General features: G+C 48.3%; 1 protein-coding gene across 1 annotated transcript in view; it reads right to left on the bottom strand.

The window, feature by feature from the left end:
- Positions 1-21478, bottom strand: part of EDEM3 (ER degradation enhancing alpha-mannosidase like protein 3) — a 570354-nt gene that overhangs the window by 185503 nt on the left and 363373 nt on the right. The window contains exon 13 of the mRNA XM_086957104.1: positions 7142-7266. Within this exon, the coding sequence (XP_086813230.1) occupies positions 7142-7266 (125 nt within the window). The remainder of the gene's footprint in view (positions 1-7141; positions 7267-21478) is intronic.

The following is a 21478-nucleotide window of genomic DNA, read 5'->3' on the forward strand; positions in this document are numbered from 1 at the left end:
TTTGTTCATTAGGAATCTTTTGGCTTCCCATTTGAAAGCCGTCAATGAAGAGATTCTGCGTACTGATCAAATGGTATTGTGTCATCAGAGTAACCTCTGTCCAGGGTAAGGATTGTAAATGAGCTTTTACTGTAATCACCTTATTGCTGGCAAACCTTTAGATTAAGAATCATTTACTTAGTTTATTCTCTTAAGTCAAGTAACCAATTACATGTAATACAATTCATGATCTTCCGTCAATGTTAAATAAAAATAGTGACTCCTGTTAGCTAGATGAAATACTGCAGTGAGATACATTTACATGCAAAATTTGGTCTAAAGCATACATCTTTTTGTATGCCTGGTATTTATCTTGCAGTTCTTTCCCTAACTAAGGGCCAGATGTAGGTCGCCAAATACCGACCGGTACTGGTCGATTTCGGCTGTTACCGACCGGTATTTGGAGATTCCAAATAAAGATAGCATGTATCACACATAAAGCATTACACGACAACACCCCAAGATATCTAGCAAAGAAAATTCAGCTGTCCAGTAGCAACCGACCATCTAGGAGTGCTGGGGAGCTGCTACTACGACCAGCCTTCTTCCGAAAGAAAAAAACCTATGACAGAGCGTTCTCAGGAGCGGCCCCCAGAATATGGAACTCACTCCCTCCAAACATCAGGAAGATCCAGAATCTGGTAACATTCAAACGGGAAGTGAAGAGCCTGCTGATGAATAGATACATTACTTAGCGAAGATCACTAAACATGGATCTGCTATAATTCTGCCTTAGTACAGATCATGTACGCCATCAAAATGGGAGGCACAGGCAATTCTATAATGGAATACGTATCCTATGATATGGGAACAATCCAAAGGCCAATAGGAATGGAGATTTGATTTGAACAGGAGAACAGCATCTTTCATGAACTTATACCGTGCTACCTCATACATGAACCTATACCGTGCTACCTCATATTTGTTATATATACATGTTTTGTTATTATTTAATCATAGCATATTTACTTATGCTAAAGTCACATGTGCTACGTATATATATGTCATCTACCTCACTGCGATTGCTTGCTAACTGCTTATACATATGTTAACCTTGTTTCCTTTTCTTATTTCATGTTAAGCGCTCTGATACCCACGGGTCTTGTTCGCGCTATACAAAACTCTATAATAAATAAATAAATAAATAAATAAATAAATAAATAGGGGCCTTAAATTTTACAGATTCTGTAAATTTACCGATTCGGTAAAATACTGAATCGGTAAATTTACAGAATCGGTAAATCTAGATGTAGGTGGCACTGAAAACAGTGCCACAGGCCCTTAAGAATTCGTTATTTACCATGAAATAATATTTCGTGGTAAATAACGAATTCCAGTGTACATGCACATCTGTGCATGTACATGTACCCTAAGGGCATGTATGTGGGTCACATGGCACACAAGCCAGAATCAGGGGCGCAACAGGGTGTCAAAGTGACACCCTGTCCCCCTTGACAATTCGGTAATTTTACCAAATCGGTATTTACCGATTCGGTAATTGACATTGATTCCTATATGCCTCAAGGCCCATAGGAATCAATGGCAATTACTGAATCGGTAAATACCGATTCGGTAATTACCGAATTATTACCTACATCTCATTTACCGAATCTAGAATACCGAAGCGGTAAAATTCGGTATTCTAGAGTTGGTAAATGAGATTTACCTACATCGGGCCCCAAATGCATACTGCAGAGCTTCTTAATCATTAGCTTTCTAGTCAATGCAATGCTACATTTTTATGTTTAACTCAAATAAATCACTGCAAACAGTTAAAATAGCCAATCAAATAGGCATCCAGTGAAGACAGCCCACGTTTGGGTGCAACTTTGGCTAAAAAGAGAACTACTCTGTCCTAGAAGGTTTCGGATAGCTCAATTTTATCACTGAGAGCAGACAAGGGCAATCTACAGGGGGCACTAGAAACAGGCGTGCAAAATTATTAGTGAATTTCTCACAGACGCAGTGTGAATAAAGTTCACTTTACATGCTGACAGTGTGAGAAAGTGCTGTCCCATAAATGAGGAAGTGCAGCAGCCTGTACTCGATGATTCCTCTTACTTTGAAGTCCATGGCACATGCATGTTTGAAGATTGGTGTCTCTGATGGTGGGCTATTCTGCTGCAGCCCCATGTTGGTGCTGAAAAACAAGTACCACTTTTATTACGGCTTCTTTTTCTGTGTGATTGGGCAGAAATACAGATCTCTGCTGTCTTTGTCATCTCTGGTTACCAATGGCAGCAGCTCCACTCACACTCCAATTCTAAACCAGCCCCCAACTTTTAAGCAATCAATGGCAGGCCAACGAGCTGCTTGTAGGCTGGCTTCAGAGGGGCATGTCTTCAGAGGGACACTGGTTCCCCTGCTTTGAAAGGATCATTTATAAGCTGGGTCATTAAACTCGGAAAAAAGAAGCATCTGCAAAAAATGCATGGGCCTCACAGAGCTGTACGTTTCACCAAGGAGGTGCCACATAAAGAGTGAAGAGGATATATACAATGCTTTGTAAAAGGGCTCCTTTCATCTGGAAAATAAAACAGAAGAATAAAACCGTGCCAAGGCATGGTGCTCAGAGCAGCATGCTGGGTGTTTGTGCCACTATACGAAAAATGTCAATAAAACAGAAGGAACACACGTGATAAGAGGCACATTTTATTGTATTGTATCGTGTCCATTGTACAAAACAAAAGATGTAGGGCGGCACACTATGCCAAGCACAGAAAGGTGTAAATTACCCGACAGCTGCACTCAATTAAGTAGAGAAATTCAGCAAGTCTGCAAACACGACGTGTGCTTTTCACGCCGTGTTTGTAGAGTTGCTGCATTTCTTTTCTTAACAGAGCTGGGCTGTGGGGTGATTGTGGGGTTTTGTTAAAAATGTCAGGTTAATCACAGCGCCCGTCTGGAGCTGTAAGTAACCTGACAACTTTAACAAAGTCACACAATCACCATGCAGCCCAGCTTTGTTAAGAAAATAAATGCAGCAAGTCTACAGACACGACGTGTGCTTTTCACGTCGTGTTTGTAGAGTTGTTGCATTTCTTTTCACAGTAGAGCGCAGCTGCAGGGTGATGGGCACATAGTGTGCTTTTGTTTAATGTATTCATGCTAATTACAGCTCGTCACAACGCTGCAATTAATATGAATACTTGAAACAAAAGCACACAGTAGGAACCGCAGCCGGGCTTTACATTAAAGAAACACCCGTTTTTCGCGGCGCTCGCTTTTTAAAAGCGGCGGCGCAAATGTTGTTGATTGATGTGCTGTGTGTGTGCGCGCTCCACACACAGCACTGCACGCTTCATGCCATACAGGTGATCGCCCGCCCAGCCGCGCACGGTATTGGGAACAGTGGCGCGGAGTATCAACATGTTTTTGCTAGACTTTTCTTGAAAATAATCTTTTTCTATACACTTTTCAGCAAAAAAAAGCAAACTTTAAGAGATTTTTCCTCTACAAAACCTAAGTTAGCAGATGTCATCCATTACTTAAAAAACACATCTCTAGCTATGCGAAATAGGTAGTCTTAAAAAACAAACCTAGATGCAGAAGTTAGCCTTACAAACTTCACACAAGCCATACGGCAGATGAGTTGTCCACTGAGTATTACCCAACTCGTCAGTGAAGGCAACAGGGGCCCTTCACCCAGTAGGGGCCACATTGTAGGAAAGGTGGTCACACACCACGTGCCATCTTACTGACGACACATATGCTGTTCCAGCAGGGTATCTGTTAATGGGGGTCTGTCCTGCAAAATCATGAACTCCAGATTGGCCCTGGTCATGTTCCCTTTGCATATCACGCGTACTCGTCTTAAACTTGGAACCTCCTTCTCCAGGATATTGGGCGTGTGCGCCAAATTTGGGACTAAAACAAAAGAGGCAAAATTGCTTAATCTTCCATAATCCATCTCTTGTCTTCTAAGGTTAACTGTTGTAGCTCTCCTGTGCTCTGCGCCTAGAAGTGATGCGTTGGCGGTATTACATGTCACAGATGTATAAATACAGGACGGTCCCTGCTTGTTAAACTATATGTTTACCTTACATACCAACACTTAATCAAGACCAGTGGGTGGTAAAGTATAATCACAGGCCTCGTAGTTCCAACTCAAAGGCCGCTATATTGTATTACATTATAATGCAACATTTATATAGCGCTTACCCCCTACGTGAGGCACTGAAGAGCTTGCTAGCATGGCAGCATGCTACACGTTGTAGGTTTGCGGACGGACGTGAGTGGTCTTTGTTTTGATCCTGTGTGGGAAGTACTCCATGTCGGGCGGGGTGGCCAACAAGACGCAGGTATCATGTTATGAGACGCAGCGCTTAGAAGTGTGATGGATGAATAAGTGGATGAGAGAGACATGGTCGACTATACATACTTTAAACATGGACTTTGGCTGCTAAAGATTGACAGCTCTCAAAAAAGCACAGCAATCACAGACATGCATCATTCCACCTCGAGCCTCAAAGTGGATGAAGAGCAACAAAAGGGAAAAAAACTTCACTGAAATGAAAGGGCTTGGCACGCATTCTGTACGAAGCTCCTTTTTATCTTCGGAGATTCCGAAACTCAGTGTAAGATGAAATGTGGAGACAGGTGTCGGTCTTTTGAAAATAAACAGGGCTAGCCATCTGCCCCTCGCCCCTCTCCCACACTACATGTCTGTATTGGGAGCCAGAGTTTCCTTTCCTCCCAGCTCACATGAAGGAGGGAAGGGGTGTGTGACCCCGGAAGCCTCGTCCAAGGCGATGACGTCACACGCTCCAGCTATCGCAAAGGGGAGGCAGAGATAAGAAAGGTGAATTATTTCCAGACGTCTTATAGGCCCCGCAGGCTACCGATTGCATTTGTAGTCGAAATCATCACGAAAGTATGCCCCTCCCCCCTTCACGTTTATAGGCGCGGCTTCTCACCAGTACTGCCTGTAAGACAAGAAAAATTAGAGTTTGCGAATCGCGCCGGAAGTTAAGAAAGATGCGGCTCGGCAAACATCAGAGCAGACCCTTTAAGGCGAGCACAGGGATGTTCAGAGTGAGAGACCGTCTGTGACTCAGCAGATAGAGCTGACAACTTGAGAGCTGGGGATCCGATCGGGAAAACAAAGCCGCAAGTGGTGCGCGCGCCTTTCCTGACATATGCTTTCAATTATTGCGCCAGTGTCTGGGCGGGATAATTGAAAGCATAAGTCAGGAAATGCGTGTAACAGACACCAAATGGCAAGGGGCAGAGCTATGCGCCCGCCTCTGACCTATGGTACGCTCGCTTTAAAACAAAAACACACGCAAATGCCAATAGCAGACCGGAAAGGAAAAAACAAACGCACGAGTGTGTGGAATTTCAAGGTCCATTTTCAAAACACATACAAAAGGACTCTGGCAACGTGAACACTGCTGCGCAGTGTACCGCTAGGCCAAGACCTAAAAATGGAGATTCCAACTTACCCACAGTGGCTGCAACCACTACACCCTCTGGGTTAATCCACTGCAATCAACCTTTTCTACTTTAAGTAGAAAATAGCTTGCTAAACCCAGAAATCAGACTATTGTTCTGAAATGTTCCCAGTTTGTTAACTAAACCAATTTGCATCAATTTATGACAGCACTTTCATATCCAGTTGGAACAATTCTTGGCATAAAAGTGGATCTTTTAGATCTGAAGAGAAGTATAATCTCAACAGTGCTTAAATACCCATTCAGGCCACGGTGTAGCTGCTGACCTGCAGAGCCCTCAGTCTCTCCAATCACTATTCTATTCTAGTGCTTATATAGTGCTTCGCGATGTTCTCAGAAGTGAAAAGGCTGCAATGTGCATTTTGATTGAGCAGGGTGCTCACTGCACATTGACCTGTATGGGAGGACCACTACTGAAAGGGTGTTTGGATTTTGGTGCATGGCTATTGAGCATTGCAAATGGAGGAAGTTCCAAGCTCCAATCGGGAACAATTCACACTGATCCCCAAATAAGACCGGTTTCTTTAGATGCTCTGGAACTGTCCTGTATATCAATCTCTTTGAGTACCAGAGAAGTGGGTTTTGTCAGATCCCAGAGATCACATTCAGCCTGTTAAGACTACAAGAGTAACCAAGGACTGAGTGGAACAGACAGAAGGGGCGTGCCGGTACTGGCACTCTAGTCTCAGCTTCACTCTAGTGTCACCTTCCTTCTTTCCAATCCAGAAGGTCATGTCTTACACAATTCCATAAAAGAAGTCTGTCTTACAAACAGCCTCTGTGTCCGCACCTTCCTTATAAGGATCCCCATTAATGGTCCCCAGGAGGCAGTGAGGTCGATGTGCGACTCTGTATGTGAAAGAGAGGTCAAGATGTTCTTACCAGTGGAGAAGTACTATGGTACTGTGGAACTGGCACAGCTGTTGCTGTAGTTGATAAAGGTGCTATCAGTGACTGGAAAGGAAGGGTACCAGAATTAGTAGGAAAAATACTTTAAACTCTCTCTCAAGGGCACTGAGACCATGAGCTCTTAAATATTCTAACCTATTGTCCCTACCATTGAGAATTCTGACTGTTCTCAGGGGCAAGCAGCAGAGGTCAGACTGAGGACGTACGGTCACATAAGAATCACACGAAGGGGTATCTGCAGCGAAGATCAATTGAAGCCCAGTGTTTCATCATGGGCCAGCAAACAAATTAGGCCAGTTGACCAATGGAGCCAGCAAGGTAGCCAACAATGAAGAACTCATCTTCCATTTCATCAGACTGTTCAGTTAGTACGTTGTCTTGAACCATTTGGAATGCCGATCAACAGATATAGACAAGGAGATTTTATATTGATGCCACAAAACCATTGCCAATGAGTTACAAGTATAAATGAAAGAAGAACTTTATAACTTGTTTTTTCATTGTGTATTGAGTGAACATCAGGCAGTATATGCTGCTAAAAATGAAATAAAGAAATGACAAGTGGAAAAACCCCAATCCCCTTAAATCTATCACAGTGAAGATAAATGTTTATTAACATGAATGAACAAATGTTAATTCAAAACAGTATTCCAACAGAGGCCAAAACAAAAACAAAAACAGAATCTGGTGGCTGAACCGGTTAAAGTGCTGTAAGGCAGGTAAAGTTGTGTGGTACTTGCCTGTCCTCATGACTTCCAGTGCGAACATCCTTGACAGCAGCAAAACCACAGGGAACACGGGCATACTTGTTCAAATTGTCAATTAGGGTCTTCCCTACTTCCAAATAGTATGGATCACCTGTAGCCTGTTCCAGACAAAGAATATGTTTCATAAGCAACGATTAGGTAGTTAAAAGAAAAAAAATCAGACTAGAGAGATTCATCGAAGAGTGTCCTCCCGGTTTACAACTAGACAAAAATGTTCAGCTTGGAATAACTAATAGGAAGCACAGTATGGTGACAAGATTCACTTTCAAGCTTAGAAATAGAACCGTTTTATATTGTGTGCATGAGATAACCATGCTCTTTGTATATGGACAACTGTTCAGATTAGTTTGCATTCTCACTTCGATGTTATGGCAACTGTGCTCATGATGTCCCCCAATGACATACATATATATACGTGTTCATTTTCTAAACGTTAATGCTTGGTTCTAATCCTGACCTAGAAACGCATGAATAAAATGTGTCCTGTACCTTGGAGCCAGTTCAAATTTACACACTCCAGCACACACGCTCTACTTCCCACATCACTCCGTGCTCATTTGAAAGGTATTTATCATACTTCTGAAAACATCCTTGAGCTCCATCTTTAGTAAGGGAGTTGCAGCCCACTCTGTGACTATGCATCACAGTGCGAGGGAGATTCCAATGATGAAGCATGCCACATTTGATGGGTGAGGTAATCCATCCTTTAAAGAGAATACCCCATATCAGCTAGGCACACCAACTCTCACTTCTTTCCATTAATCTATCCAGAACCAGATATAGGTTTGTGTTTTGTTATGAGTATTTCGGGATCCAAATCCTGCTGGTCTATAAACCTCCTCTGGCGCTTATTTTGTGGTTTGAATGGGTCTGTAAACTACATGGCGCAATGAAAGGCACCACACGGTCTAAGCCCGGTCTTCCTTGAAGACATTCCTCGACACACTAGGAAGAAGAATTTCCTCAAAAAATACCAGACAAAACATCGAAAAAAGCCTGTCAAATACCAACTGAGGGGTAGCTCTCTCTCTCAAGATCCGAGCTAACTGGCACAGAAACAAAATAACGGACATCCATGCACGTCGGTGCTGTCTTTATAGCTGATGCGGACGTCACTTCAGGTCTGGCCGACACCGCCACCTACCTGCGCGCAGGGGTATTGCTCAAGTAAAAATCTTTTGGGTTCCAGTCTAATGCCTGGGAAATTCAAAGGTAAGGAATCTGCGGCTAGATACCTATCAAATTAAATGTAATGTCGGTTGATAAAAGAATGGTTTAAAAAATAATGGCAAAACTAAAAGTCAACACATCCCCTTACTAAAAAAATCACTGTGAAGTGAGAAGCAAAGCAAATGCAGTAACAAAGGCAGTTACTATATGTTCCTGTGAAGTCTGCCAGTTATTTTTTTTCGCAACAGTTACTACCCATTTGTGAATCCTGCATCTTTGGTTTATTCTCCACAGTAAATAAGGGCATTTGAGGCCTCTGTAGAGCCGCAGGTGACATCTGGAGTTAGGGTGTTGTCATCTTGCAATCACATAGCCCCAGTATTTTTTTAAAGCCCGTGTAATGTTTGACAAATCAGATATGTTCAACTCCTTTCAGCCAATCATACTGCAGAGGATGATGACCTGTTGGTGATTCTTGAACCTTGCTGCGACCTACAGCACATTAAATGTTAAAGCCAATCACATTTTGGATCATTCACTCACCTTTTGATTCTGAAACTGATTTATGAGACCAACAGCCACTATAGAGCTATTCTATTTTAATATTTCATAAACTTCTGTATAGAAACTGCTTTAGACTTTCAAGCTGTTACAAGCACGGACAACCTGCTAGTTTATTATAAATCATATGAGTAGCTATGTTTGCAGTAGGTTTCAGCCAACATTTCTAAGGGAAATCTGACTGGGAATAAGAGGTTTTAGGGTCACCCCTAGAACTTGTGCTCTCCTTAACCAATCTAAATGGAATATGTGAAGGAAGTTACAAGGAAGCTTCTTTTTTTCTTAAAGAATATTTCAAACATATTAGTGACAATGGGCCAAAAAAATCCTTAACCTCATGCGCGTTAGCGGACGTCCGCTCACACGCTGAGATTTTCAAAACCGCACTTTACGTGACGAGCTGAGCTCGTCATCAGCGTGCGAGGAGGCTACGCCATGACGAGCCCAGCTCGTCATCAGCGTGGAAGGGGTTAAAAGCATTGTCACTCACTACGTAATATACTTTGAGAGAAATGTCAGTATTATGGACCAAAACCTACAAACTACTGAAACATACTCGCTGAATTTACTGACCAAACCTAAAGCCCCCATAGCTGATGCACTCTTCCTGACCACACAGGCACACACTTCCATCTGTGTGCCTTGCAAACATTCTGCTTATTTGTCCTACTTTCGTAAAAATTATACCCCCAGCCAATCTTGGTTTATTCTCATGTAAGTGTCTTGCAATATTTATGAACTCAATTTTTGGTGGTAGTCCTCTATCTTCAGCTTGTATGAAGTAACCCTGGGCAATGACCCTCGCTCCACTACCGGAGTTTGCGGAGATTTGTAAACTACACATTCCATTAAAACCACGGAATTCAGGCAAAAACTTAGTTCCTCCATGTAGCGGGGTCAGCTACTAAACTGCACCCACTAATGCTTCGATAAAGCAACTTTACATGCTAAAAAGCATATAACCAATTCATAAAAGTGAACTTTGGAAATGAAAAATATCAGGAAATGAGAGAGGTGATTATTTTGGGGTCCCCCCTCTAACCTAGGGGGAGGACCAAGCAGATGCCTTGAACACAAAGAGCACATCATGCTGAACGATTCAGTGGTGGTTCCATCCTCTTAGGACCACCCCAAGCACAGTCATGGGCAAAAATACAATCCCAACCAAAGGCCCTGCAAAGTATTATGGGACAAGATTAGCAGTGGGCAGTGAATATTATAGTATCGAATAACAAAATAATTCTACAAAGAGCTGCAGTTCAACTAGTCGTTACTAGGTGTCCCTCACGAGTCAAATGCAAAAAACATTTGAAAGCTAGGATACAATGATAGATTAGGATACAATGATAGATTAATCAGCATTTAAGACTGGAAATAATAGCATCTCTGGAAAATGGAGCCAATTTCAACACATCTTTCCAGTTCTAGCCCTACTGCATTGATTACCAATTGTTGGAATGACCAAATTTGATCATCTTCGCTTGGTTCCCAATCACTTGACAAACGCACAGATGTTCACTGGTTGCTAAATGGGTCAGCAAGTATCAGTCTACATAGTAACAGGATCTACCAATTAACTTCTTCTGCAGATCACTAAATTTGAAGGGGTATTGCCCAGAGACAAAGCCTAATTAGTAAATGTGGCCTCTCTGTAACACTGATTGCATCTCAGTTTTATTCATGTTCTAGAATGCTTTGACATCATGGTTGTGTGCCAATTAGTTTTGTATCCTGTAGTATGCTCTTAGCTGATAACTATCTAAGCACCAAGATGCCTTTAATTGAATGACCTCAAAATTTATAAATACTAAAATAATTACATGGAGATATACATTTTTTAAAAAGCATGCCGAAAACTGGAGTAGAAATGGCTCCACAAACGCACACCAGACAACCGCGCAGCCCACTAGGACGCTACCCGCAGACATCACCACCTCATCAGATTAGCCAAGAGATCTTCCTTCAAAGACCGCTTGGATAACAACGCACACGACAGCAAAGTAAAGGAACTCTCCAACCCCAGCGCAACCGCCAACGACATCCCGCCCTCAAAAGAACTGTGCAACTCACTGGCCATCTTCTTCCACCGCAAGATCGCTGACATCCACGACAGCTTCAACACCACAACCGCCTGACCTCGTCCTTCCTCACCGGCAGAACCCAGAGCATTCGCCTCCCTCCCTTCCGATCCTAAGCCACCACATCATCTGTGGCGTCCCCCAGGGCTCATCCCTCAGCCCGACGCTATCTACATGGCCCCCCTCGCACTAGTGGCCCGCCATCACGACCTCAACATCATTTCCTAGGCTGACGACACCCAGCTCATCCTCTCCCTCACCAAGGACCCACACACGGCCAAAACCAACCTCCACGAAAGAATGAAGGCCGTCGCGGACTGGATGAGGAGCAGCCGTCTGAAGCTGAACTCAGACAAGACGGAGGTCCTCATCCTCAGATCCACCCCCACAGCCTGGGACGACTCCTGGTGGCCAACCACACTGGGAACAGCACCAACACCCACCGACCACGCACGCAATCTAGGATTCATCCTAGACTCCTCCCTCTCCATGGCCAAGCAAGGTCAACGCCGTCTCCTCCTCCTGCTACAATACCCTCTGCATGTTCTGCAGAATCTACAAGTGGATCCCGACCGAAACAAGAAGAACGGTGAAACAGGCCCTGGTCAGCAGCAGACTGGACTACAGAAACGCACTCTACGCAGGAATACTGGCCAAACACCTACGAAGACTACAACGCATCCAAAACGCCTCCGCCCGACTGATCGTCAACATCCCCCGCCGCAGCCACATCACCCCCCACCTGATAAACCTAAACTGGCTCCCCGTCAACAAGAGGATCACCTTCAAGCTCCTCACCCACGCACACAAAGCACTTCACAACACCGGACCAGCCTACCTGAACAGCAGACTCAGCTTCCACACCCCCACCCGCCAGCTCTGCTCTGCTCTGCTAGCCTCGCCCTCGCCGCTGTCCCCCGCATCCAACGAACCACCTACGGCAGAAGATCCTTCTCTTACCTCACCGCCAAGACCTGGAACACCCTCTCCACCCACATACGGCAGACCCAAGACCTACTCACCTTCAGAAGAGTCCTAAAGACCTGGCTCTTCAAGCTGTAGCAGCACACTCCCCCCCCGCCTCCCCCCCCTCCCGCCCCCCTACCGCCCCCCTCCCTTCAGCGCCTTGGGACCCTCACGGGTAAGTAGCGCGTGTTAGTCCTGGCACCTTGGCATGAGTTTCCCTTCCACTTTTTCCCGATGTTTTTGCTGGTGTCCGCTGCTCAGGGCACTGCGCCACGGCCAATCCGTGCCGCAGTGCAAGTGCTCCGTATGTAAAATGTAACTGTGATTGATGTTCCTGATTGGTTCATTGGATTTACTGTCAGTCCCCAGTAAAGTGCACCAGGAGTGCCAGGGCTTGTAAATACCAATACTGCTAGTGGGCCTGTAGCGCTGGTTGCGCCACCCACAGAAGCAGCCTTTTAAAATATGTCTAGGGTCTGCCATTGCAGAACCTGCGTGCAGTCTGGTACGGTCATGCTGGCTGGGCAAGTGCATACACTTGCCAGCCTCTAAACCTTCCCTTAACTTCATATTAGTCACCCCTATTTTATTTTATTTATTTATTTATTTATAGTGTTTTGTATAGCGCGGACAAGACCCGTGGGTATCAGAGCGCTTAACAAGGAAAGAATTACATATAGAAATTATAATAGCAGTAATAACAACAAAATAGATATGAGGTAGAAGGCAATATACTGTATGGACGTGATTAGATATATATATTCCTAATGTCTGTGCAATTAGCATTAGATGGCGAGCAAGGCTTGGCTTGTGTCATGGTAACAAACCAAGCTCGGTGAGGTAGGGTTATAAGGCATTCCAGTGCATATCAAGGATAATATGGATAAATAAATAAAGTGAGGTAGAGGTTATATAGTTTTGTCTGTGAGATATAGTTATAAGTTCACAAGTATATGAGGTAGCAGTAATGTGTCTAGCCTCGGCTTGAACATGGCAACAGTCAATTATCAGATATTGATCTTCCAATTTTTCATGAAGAGGACAACCCTCTGTTAGCGTAAATGATCATCCCAGTAATCCGTAGGTTTCTCTATGTAGGGTATTTACTCATCAAGTGGCTCTTCAGTTCTCGTTTGAATGTTACTGTATTTTGAATCTTCCTGATGTTTGGAGGGAGTGAGTTCCAGATTCTGGGGGCAGCTCCGGAGAATGCTCGGTTGTAGGTCTTTATCTTGTGGAAAAAGGCTGGTCGCAATAGCAACTCTTTTGCGCTTCTAGTTGTTCTGTTACCTCCTGATAGCTTAAGTTTCTTGGCTAGGTATCTAGGCATGTTGTAGTGAACCGCTTTATGTGTAATACATGCCATCTTCATTTGAATTCTGGCCTCGTAAGGTAGCCAGTTTAGTGCTTTCAGGTGAGGAGATATGTGATCGAATTTCTTCGTTCCCGTAATGAGTCTAGCTGCTGCGTTGAGGCAGGCTTTTAGTGGTGCTGTGGATGTTTTCGGTAGGCCAGCTAATGTGGTGCAGCCGTATTCGATCCTCGAGATAACTAGTGATTGGATGCACAAGTTACTACTTGTGTAACGATATATCTGTAAGAGACATTAGTTAGTGATAGATTCCTTACCTTAGAATATCCCCAGGCGTCAGACTGGATCCGGAAACTTTTGCGTAGCAATACCCCTGCGCGCTGGTAGGCGTCGTCTGTGGCTCCGCGTCCGTCGTCGGCGTCGTGAGCGCCGGGATGACGTCATCGGAGTACTTAGACGGCGCCCATGCGCGCTGACGTCAGTTCTGATAACACAGCTTTTCCGCGCCAGATACGCAGAGCCATGATAGAACTAACACTGGTGCCATGAAACTAGGGCCCTGAAAGGGGATGACCTTAACCCTAGATATCGGTTCGCAGAACGGGGAGGATGGGTGGGCGGTAAGGAATCTATCACTAACTAATGTCTCTTACAGATATATCGTTACACAAGTAGTAACTTGTGCATCTGAAAGAGACACGTTAGTGATAGATTCCTTACCTTAGAATAGATACCCCAGCAATACCAACCCCGGTGGTGGGTCTGCGAACCAATATCACACCAGAAAGTCCTGGAGGACGGAACGGCCAAAGAAGCCATCCCTCCGGACTTGACTGTCCAGGCAGTAGTGTCTTGCGAACGTGTGCAGCGAGGCCCACGTGGCTGCCTGACAGATGTCCTGCAGGGGGACACCGCGGCCCAGGGCAGTTGTCGTTGCCGTGGCCCGAGTGGAGTGAGCCCGCAATCCAGCCGGGGGCTCCTTCCTCGCCATGGAGTAACATGCTTGGATACACAAGATGATCCACCTGGAGATGGTCCTCTTGTGTACAGCCTTTCCCTTCTTCGCGCCCACGTAACCAACGAAGAGTTGGTCATCCACCCGGAATTGGCGTGTGCGATCTAGGTAGTAGGAGAGCGCACGTTTTGGATCCAGACGGTGGAGCCTCTCCTCCTCTTTCGAGGGATGCAGAGGCGGAAAGAAGGTGGGCAAAGTGATGGACTGCCCGATGTGGAAGGCCGTGACAACCTTGGGCAGAAAGGAAGGTCGAGTACGCAACACCACCTTATCAGGATGAACAGATAGGAAAGGTGGAGAAGACGAAAGAGCCTGGAGCTCACTCACCCTCCTGGCAGAGGTGATGGCAACCAGGAAGGCCGTCTTCAGAGTAAGGAGACGAAGAGGGCAGTTATGAAGTGGCTCAAAGGGAGCACACATCAGATAGGTGAGAACCAGATTCAAGTCCCACTGGGGCATCACGAAGGGAACAGGAGGAAACATGTGCGTGATGCCCTTCAGAAATCTACTCACAATAGGGGACTTGAATAAAGAAGGCTGATCTGGTAGCCTCAAGAAGGCTGAAAGAGCAGAAAGGTACCCTTTAAGAGTGCCCAGAGCAGAGCCCTGCTGGGCAAGGGAAAGAAGAAAGAGCAGCACTTCCGAAAGGGGTGCAGAGAGGGGATCCACAGCCTTTGCTGCGCACCATGCCACAAATCTGTTCCACCGGCAGGCGTATACCGACTTAGTGGAGGGACGCCTGGCTGCCAGAATGATGTCACAGACCTCGGGAGGCAAGTCAAATGGCCTCAACTGCCGCCGCTCAATCTCCAAGCTTGTAGGTGGAGACTGGACAGGTTCGGGTGCAGGACCGTCCCCTGCTGCTGCGACAGAAGGTCCTCCCGAAGAGGCAGATGAATCGGGGGATCGACTGACATGCTGAGTAGCTCGGGATACCAGTATCTTCGTGCCCAGTCCGGAGCCACAAGGACGACCTGGGCCCGGTCGCGCCTGATCTTCTTCAGCACTCTGGGCAGAAGTGGTATAGGCGGAAAGACGTACAATAGACCGCAGCTCCACTCGCGACGAAAAGCGTCCCCGAGCGAGTGCCGCCTTGGAAACTCCAACGCGCAGAACTGCTGACATTGCGCGTTCTCTTCTGTGGCGAATAGATCTAACCAAGGCTCTCCCCATTGTCGAAAGAGACCTTGCGCCACGTCCGAGTTCAGACGCCATTCGTGATCCATCATGCACCGGCGGCTGAGTTCGTCCGCCCTGGCATTCAGAGAGCCTGCCAGGTGTTGAACCACCAGGGTCACGCCCTGATGTTCCAGCCACTGCCAGAGGCGCAGAGCCTCCTGGCAAAGGGTCCACGACCCCACACCGCCCTGTTTGTTGCAGTACCACATGGCGGTGGTGTTGTCGGTGAACACTTGCACTGCGCTCCCCCTGACAGAGGGGAGGAATGCCTTCAGTGCAAGACGAATCGCCCGCAGCTCCAGAAGGTTGATGTGGAGCCGGGACTCCGCCGGAGACCAGAGGCCTCTGATCTCCGCCTCTCCCATGTGTCCCCCCCAGCCCTGGAGGGACGCGTCCGTCACAACTACGTGCTCCGGCTGGGGTAGGGAGAGGGGTCTGCCACTGACCCATTCGCGGTCCGTGAGCCACCACTGCAGTTGTTTCGCAGTGCCCTCCGAGATCAGGACATGATCGGACAGGTTGCCCTGATGCTGGGCCCACTGAAACTTCAGGTCCCACTGCAGAGCCCGCATCCGCCACCTGGCGTGACGCACCAGAAGGATGCAGGAGGCCATCAGTCCCAGAAGCCGCAGCGTCAACCTGACCGAGACCCGGGATAACGGTCTGAAGACAGGAATCAGAGCCTGAATATCCGGGACCCGCTGCTCGGGTGGGTAAACCCGAAACTGCGCCGAGTCGAGAACCGCTCCGATGAAAAGGAGCTTCTGAGAGGGACACAGGTGTGACTTCGGCACATTGATGGAGAACCCCAGCAAGTGCAGGAGGTCGGCCGTAGTCTGGAGGTGGCTGACGACTGTCTGGGGCGAGCCCGCCTTCAACAACCAGTCGTCGAGGTAGGGGAAGACTGATACCCCCCGCCTGCGCAGATGGGCTGCGACCACCGCCATCACCTTCGTGAACACCCGTGGGGCGCTGGTAAGGCCGAAGGGGAGCACGGTAAACTGAAAGTGCTCTAGGCCTACCGTGAACCGTAGGTAACGCCGGTGGGCCGGCAGGACGGGGATGTGGAAATAGGCGTCCTGCAAGTCCAACGCTACCATCCAGTCTCCTGGGTCCAGGGCAGCCAGGACCTGAGCCAAAGTGAGCATCTTGAACTTCTCCGTCCGGAGGAAGCCGTTGACGTTCCGCAGATCCAAGATAGGGCGTAGGCCCCCTTTGCCCTTCTTGGGTACCAGAAAGTAGTGGGAGTAACAACCACGTCCTACTTCTGGCCCAGGAACGCGCTCGATGGCCCTCTTGGCCAAGAGGGCCGAAACCTCCTCTTGCAGAAGTTGCAAGTGATCCCCGACACACGGTGGTATTGAGGTGGCATGGATGGAGGGGGGGACTCGAAGGGGAGGGAGAAACCCCTTCGGACAATTTGCAGCACCCACCTGTCCGAAGTGACTGTATGCCAGTGGGAGAGGTGATGGCGAACCCTGCCTCCCACAGGCGTCACATGGGCCTGAAAACTCGGACTAGGAAGGTTTTGAGGCGGGGGCTGCTGAGGGAGGTGTGGACTGGCCTCGCCGTTGGCCCCGACCACCGCCACGGCGGTTCCCACGGCCGCCACCGCGTTGCTGAGTATTCTGCGGTGCGTGGCTGACGGTCCGTGGTGGGGCGCCCCTTCCGTGGCCACGAAAGGAGCGAAAGGCACCCGATTGCTGGCGTGGGGCCGTAAGGCCCAAGGACTTGGCCGTGGCCCTGGAGTCCTTGAAACGTTCCAGCGCATGGTCTGCCTTGTCGCCGAAGAGGCGACGGCCATCAAACGGCATGTCCAGGAGGGTGGCCTGGACATCGGCCGAGAAGTTGGCGGACCTCAACCAGGCGTGGCGTCGAACCGCCACCGTCGTTGCCATCGCCCTGCCCAGTGAGTCCGTGGTATCCAGCCCACACCGGATAGAAAAACGTGCCGCATCTCGGCCGTCCACAAGGGTTTGGCTGAGTTTAGCCCTGACCTCCTCAGGGCATTGTGGCAGCACCTCCGCAACCGTGTCCCACAGGGTGTGGGTGTAGCGGCCCAAGAGACAGTTGGTGTTCACAGACCGTAGCCCTAGGCTCACAGACGAGAAGACCTTCTTCCCGAACTGCTCATATCTCTTGGATTCCCTGTCGGGCGGGGCCGACGGGAATGCGGATTGGGAGTTAGAGGCCTGGATGACCAGGCTCTCGGGGGTGGGATGGGTGGACAAAAAGCATGGGTCGCCCGGTGCCGGGCGGTAGCGTCTGGCCACGTTCCTGTCCACAGGGGGGCCTGTGGCGGGCTTGGACCAAGTGCCCAGCAGAACGTCACACAAGGCCTCATTGAACGGCAGAAGGGGCTCCGTGGAACCGGACTGCTGTTTGAGGACCTCAGTGAGGAGATTAGTCCTCACGGCCGGGGAGCTGAAGGTTTAAGGCCTTAGCTGCCTTCGTCAACACTACGCTGTAAGCAGAACCCGCCTCCGAAGCCACAGTCGGGGGCGACGTAAATCCAGTGTCTGGCGAGGTGTCAATACCACTGGCCTCCCCAAGCTCATATGTCCAGTCCTGATGCGACTGGCAATCACGTGCCAGAGGGTCCTCGGACCCCTCCCATTGCTCCTCGTCACCTGGCTCCTGGAGACCAGGATTAACAGCCAGGGCCTCCTCGTGGAGATAGAAGTCTCCGAAGGCCGACGGAATCGGCGCCCACCTGAGTAGGACCGTAGGAAGCATTGGGGTCGGCAACCACATCGGCTGCCGGGGACGACACCTGAAGGGACGGCGCCGGTGAGGTCGTAAGGTCGACCGGCGAGGTCCCGGATCCGGAGCCGGATCCAGCGAGGTCGCGCGGCGCCGGGACCGAAGTCGCCAGCGGCGCCGGGCCCGAAGTACCCGACGTCGTCGGGGCCGAAGCGCCCGACCCGGAAGGACCTCCAGACGGAACCGATCGGCCCGAAGGCGCCACGGGAACCGACTGAGGAGGGAGGGCCCTCATGGCCATGAGGTACCTCTCGACCTCCTCCTGCGACGCGCCGTGCCCAGGGACCCGAAGGTGTGGGGCAGGCGGCGACGCTTGCGACTCCCGCGGAGCCGCGTGGGCGGTGTCGCCCGAGTCCCCGGCCGCATCTAGCGAGCGTCGGGGCGGGTCGGAGGATCGATGGTGACGCTCCGACCTCTCATGCCTCTTACCTGAGGACTTGGAACCAGATGATCGGTGTCCACTCCCGGAACGTCGATGACTCCGACCTCGCGACCTGTCCCTCGACCTCCCGTGGGACCGGGACCGGGACCTGGAGCGGCGCGGGGCCGAGTGCCTCAGCTCGAGACGCTTGCGGGACCGCTCCCGCCTAGCCTTCGACGTCAGAGCCCGGCAGTCGACGCAAGTCCGATCGTCGTGGTCGAGGCCTAAGCACTTCAGGCACCGGCGATGGGGGTCCGTGACCGACATGAGTCGGCCGCACTTCGAGCAAGGCTTGAACCCGGGCATCCCTGGCACCGATAGTCGAGAATCGACTAAATAGAGGATCAAAAAGATCAAAAAGTTTTCAGTCAAAAAGTGACCGGGGGTAGAGCTTCTTCCGGATCTGCGCTAGCTGGCGCGGAAAAAAGAAGAACTGACGTCAGCGCGCATGGGCGCCGTCTAAGTACTCCGATGACGTCATCCCGGCGCTCACGACGCCGACGACGGACGCGGAGCCGCAGACGACGCCTACCAGCGCGCAGGGGTATTGCTACGCAAAAGTTTCCGGATCCAGTCTGACGCCTGGGGATATTCTAAGGTAAGGAATCTATCACTAACGTGTCTCTTTCAGATAGCCAGTTTTAGATCCGTCTCTAAGATAAAGGGTTTCAGTTTTCTTAAGTAATTCAAGTGGAAGTGGGCGCTCTTGGCCATTGAATTAATATGGTCTTTCATGTCGAGGTTCTCATCTAGCGTAATTCCTAGTGATTTGGCTGAGTTAATTAGGGTTGGGGTGCAATTTAGCGCCGTCACCAATTTAGTCCATTCCTTAACTTCAGATTGGCTCCTTGTCGGTGAAATTAGCAGGAATTCTGTTTTCTGGGCGTTTAATTTCAGATGGTTCATTGTTAACCATCGCAAAGCTCTCTTTAGTGTCTTGTTCATTAGGTCAATGTCCTCAAGGGAGGCGATCTTTATGTATATTTGCGTGTCGTCTGCATACATATGATAGGATATCTGTGATTTTTGAAGGATCTCCGTGAGAGGTTCTACATACAAGTTGAATAGATCTGGGGATAACGTTGAGCCTTGTGGGACCCTGATTGCATTGGGGCTCGGGGAAGAGATTGCTTGGTTAACCAGGAATCGCCGAGTCCTGTTCTGTAGGAAAGAATTGAACCATTTCAGCACGTTTCCGGACAAACCCATCCTGTCTTGTAGCCTGGTCATTAGCACTTCGTGCTTTACTGTGTCAAATGCTGATGACAGGTCTAGGAGGATCAGTAGGCATGTTTGATTTCGGTCTAGGGCTTGTAGGGCGTCATCGACAATATGCAGGATCGCAGTTTCAGTACTGTGCCCTGTTCTGAATCCTGATTGGCAATCGTCAAGTAGCGAGAATTTAGCGATGTGTTGACTTAGTTGGCCCTGCACGCATTTCTCAATGACTTTGGCCAGTAGAGGGATGTTGGTCACTGGTCGATAGTTCGGGTCTGTTGCATCAGCTGTCGGTTTTTTGATGATGGGCACTACCTGCCCTGTTTTTAGGCAGTCAGGGAGGGTTCCTTGTGCAAGTGAGGCATTTATTATCTCGGTCCAGATCGGAACTAGAGTGTGGCTGATTTCTCTTACACACTTTCCCGGGGGAGGGTCTTGATAGTGGTTGTTCGGTCTAAGTTCCGCCAGCGTTTTGGCGATCTTTCCCTGGTCGTATAATTCAAATGTGTCCCATTTTGCCTTATTTTTTGTTTGGAGACCCTCTGTTGAGACATTGGCCTCATTTTTAGGTGGAGGAAGGGTCATAAGGTTAGTTGCTGCATTTGTGAGTTCAACTTCTAGCAGTTTGGATTTTTCCGTGAAAAATGAGGAGAATTCCTCGCAGCTTATGGGAGTTTTTGTATTCTCTTGAACCGTTTTGGCTAGTTTATTTGACTGTTGTTTTAAAATCTCAGAGTGTTTTCGTGGTCTGTTTATGGCACTGTCCAATTCAGCTCTGATAAATTCTTTTTTGGAGTTGATTATCTTTTTGTTGTATTCGTTTCTTGTTTTTCTGAGGGCTTTCAGCTCAGGGGAGGAGGGATGTTGTCTCCATTTCCTTTCGGCCATTCTCAGTTTGCGCCTGTCCTCGTTCAATAACTCATTAAACCAAGGATTTTTTGGTTTCTCTGAGACTTTTTTCAGTTTTTAGGGCATGGTGTCATTGACGATATTACCGATCGAGGTTATGTAGTGATCCGTCAGCTCATTGACATTTTGCTTATTGTTGGGTGGCTTCAGGTCTTTCTCACACCTTTCAACCAGTAGTTCAATATTAGCCTCTTTTGTGTCTCGGATCAGTTTCTATGGTAGGCCCTAGGGCAGGGTGCATTGTAGTGTAAGGTAGGACAAGCCCTGATGTGTGTGGCATGTCCTAATAGTGAATTACAGTCAAATACGTTTTTTCACTATTGTAAGGCTACCTGCTCCCTTTAGGCCAGATGGGCTGCTGGAATTATTACACTCTATAATCCCAGCAGGCTCAGGGAACATGGTAGAGAGTCATGTTTAGTATGCCTGAACTCAGAATAATAAAATACATCTTTTAGTAAAGTTTATTTTAATATCCTGTGTTTGCAAATGCTACTTTTAGAAAGTTAGCATTTGCTTGCCTAACCATTTCAGCCCACCTCTGCTTGGATGTGTATCGGACTGTCTGGGTTGTGTGAGTGACAGGGCTGGGGGATGACAGGTGGTGAATGCAAGGATTACACCTTAGTGGGAGGTAGGAGTGCCCCTGGACTCTTAATCAGGCTGTGCTCTGCCACCACAACGCTGGCTCCGCCCCCTGGGGAGCGACTGATGACTC

The sequence above is a fragment of the Lissotriton vulgaris genome, chromosome 1_1 (genome assembly GCF_964263255.1).
Source record: "Lissotriton vulgaris chromosome 1_1, aLisVul1.2, whole genome shotgun sequence".
In the NCBI taxonomy this organism is placed as follows: domain Eukaryota; kingdom Metazoa; phylum Chordata; class Amphibia; order Caudata; family Salamandridae; genus Lissotriton; species Lissotriton vulgaris.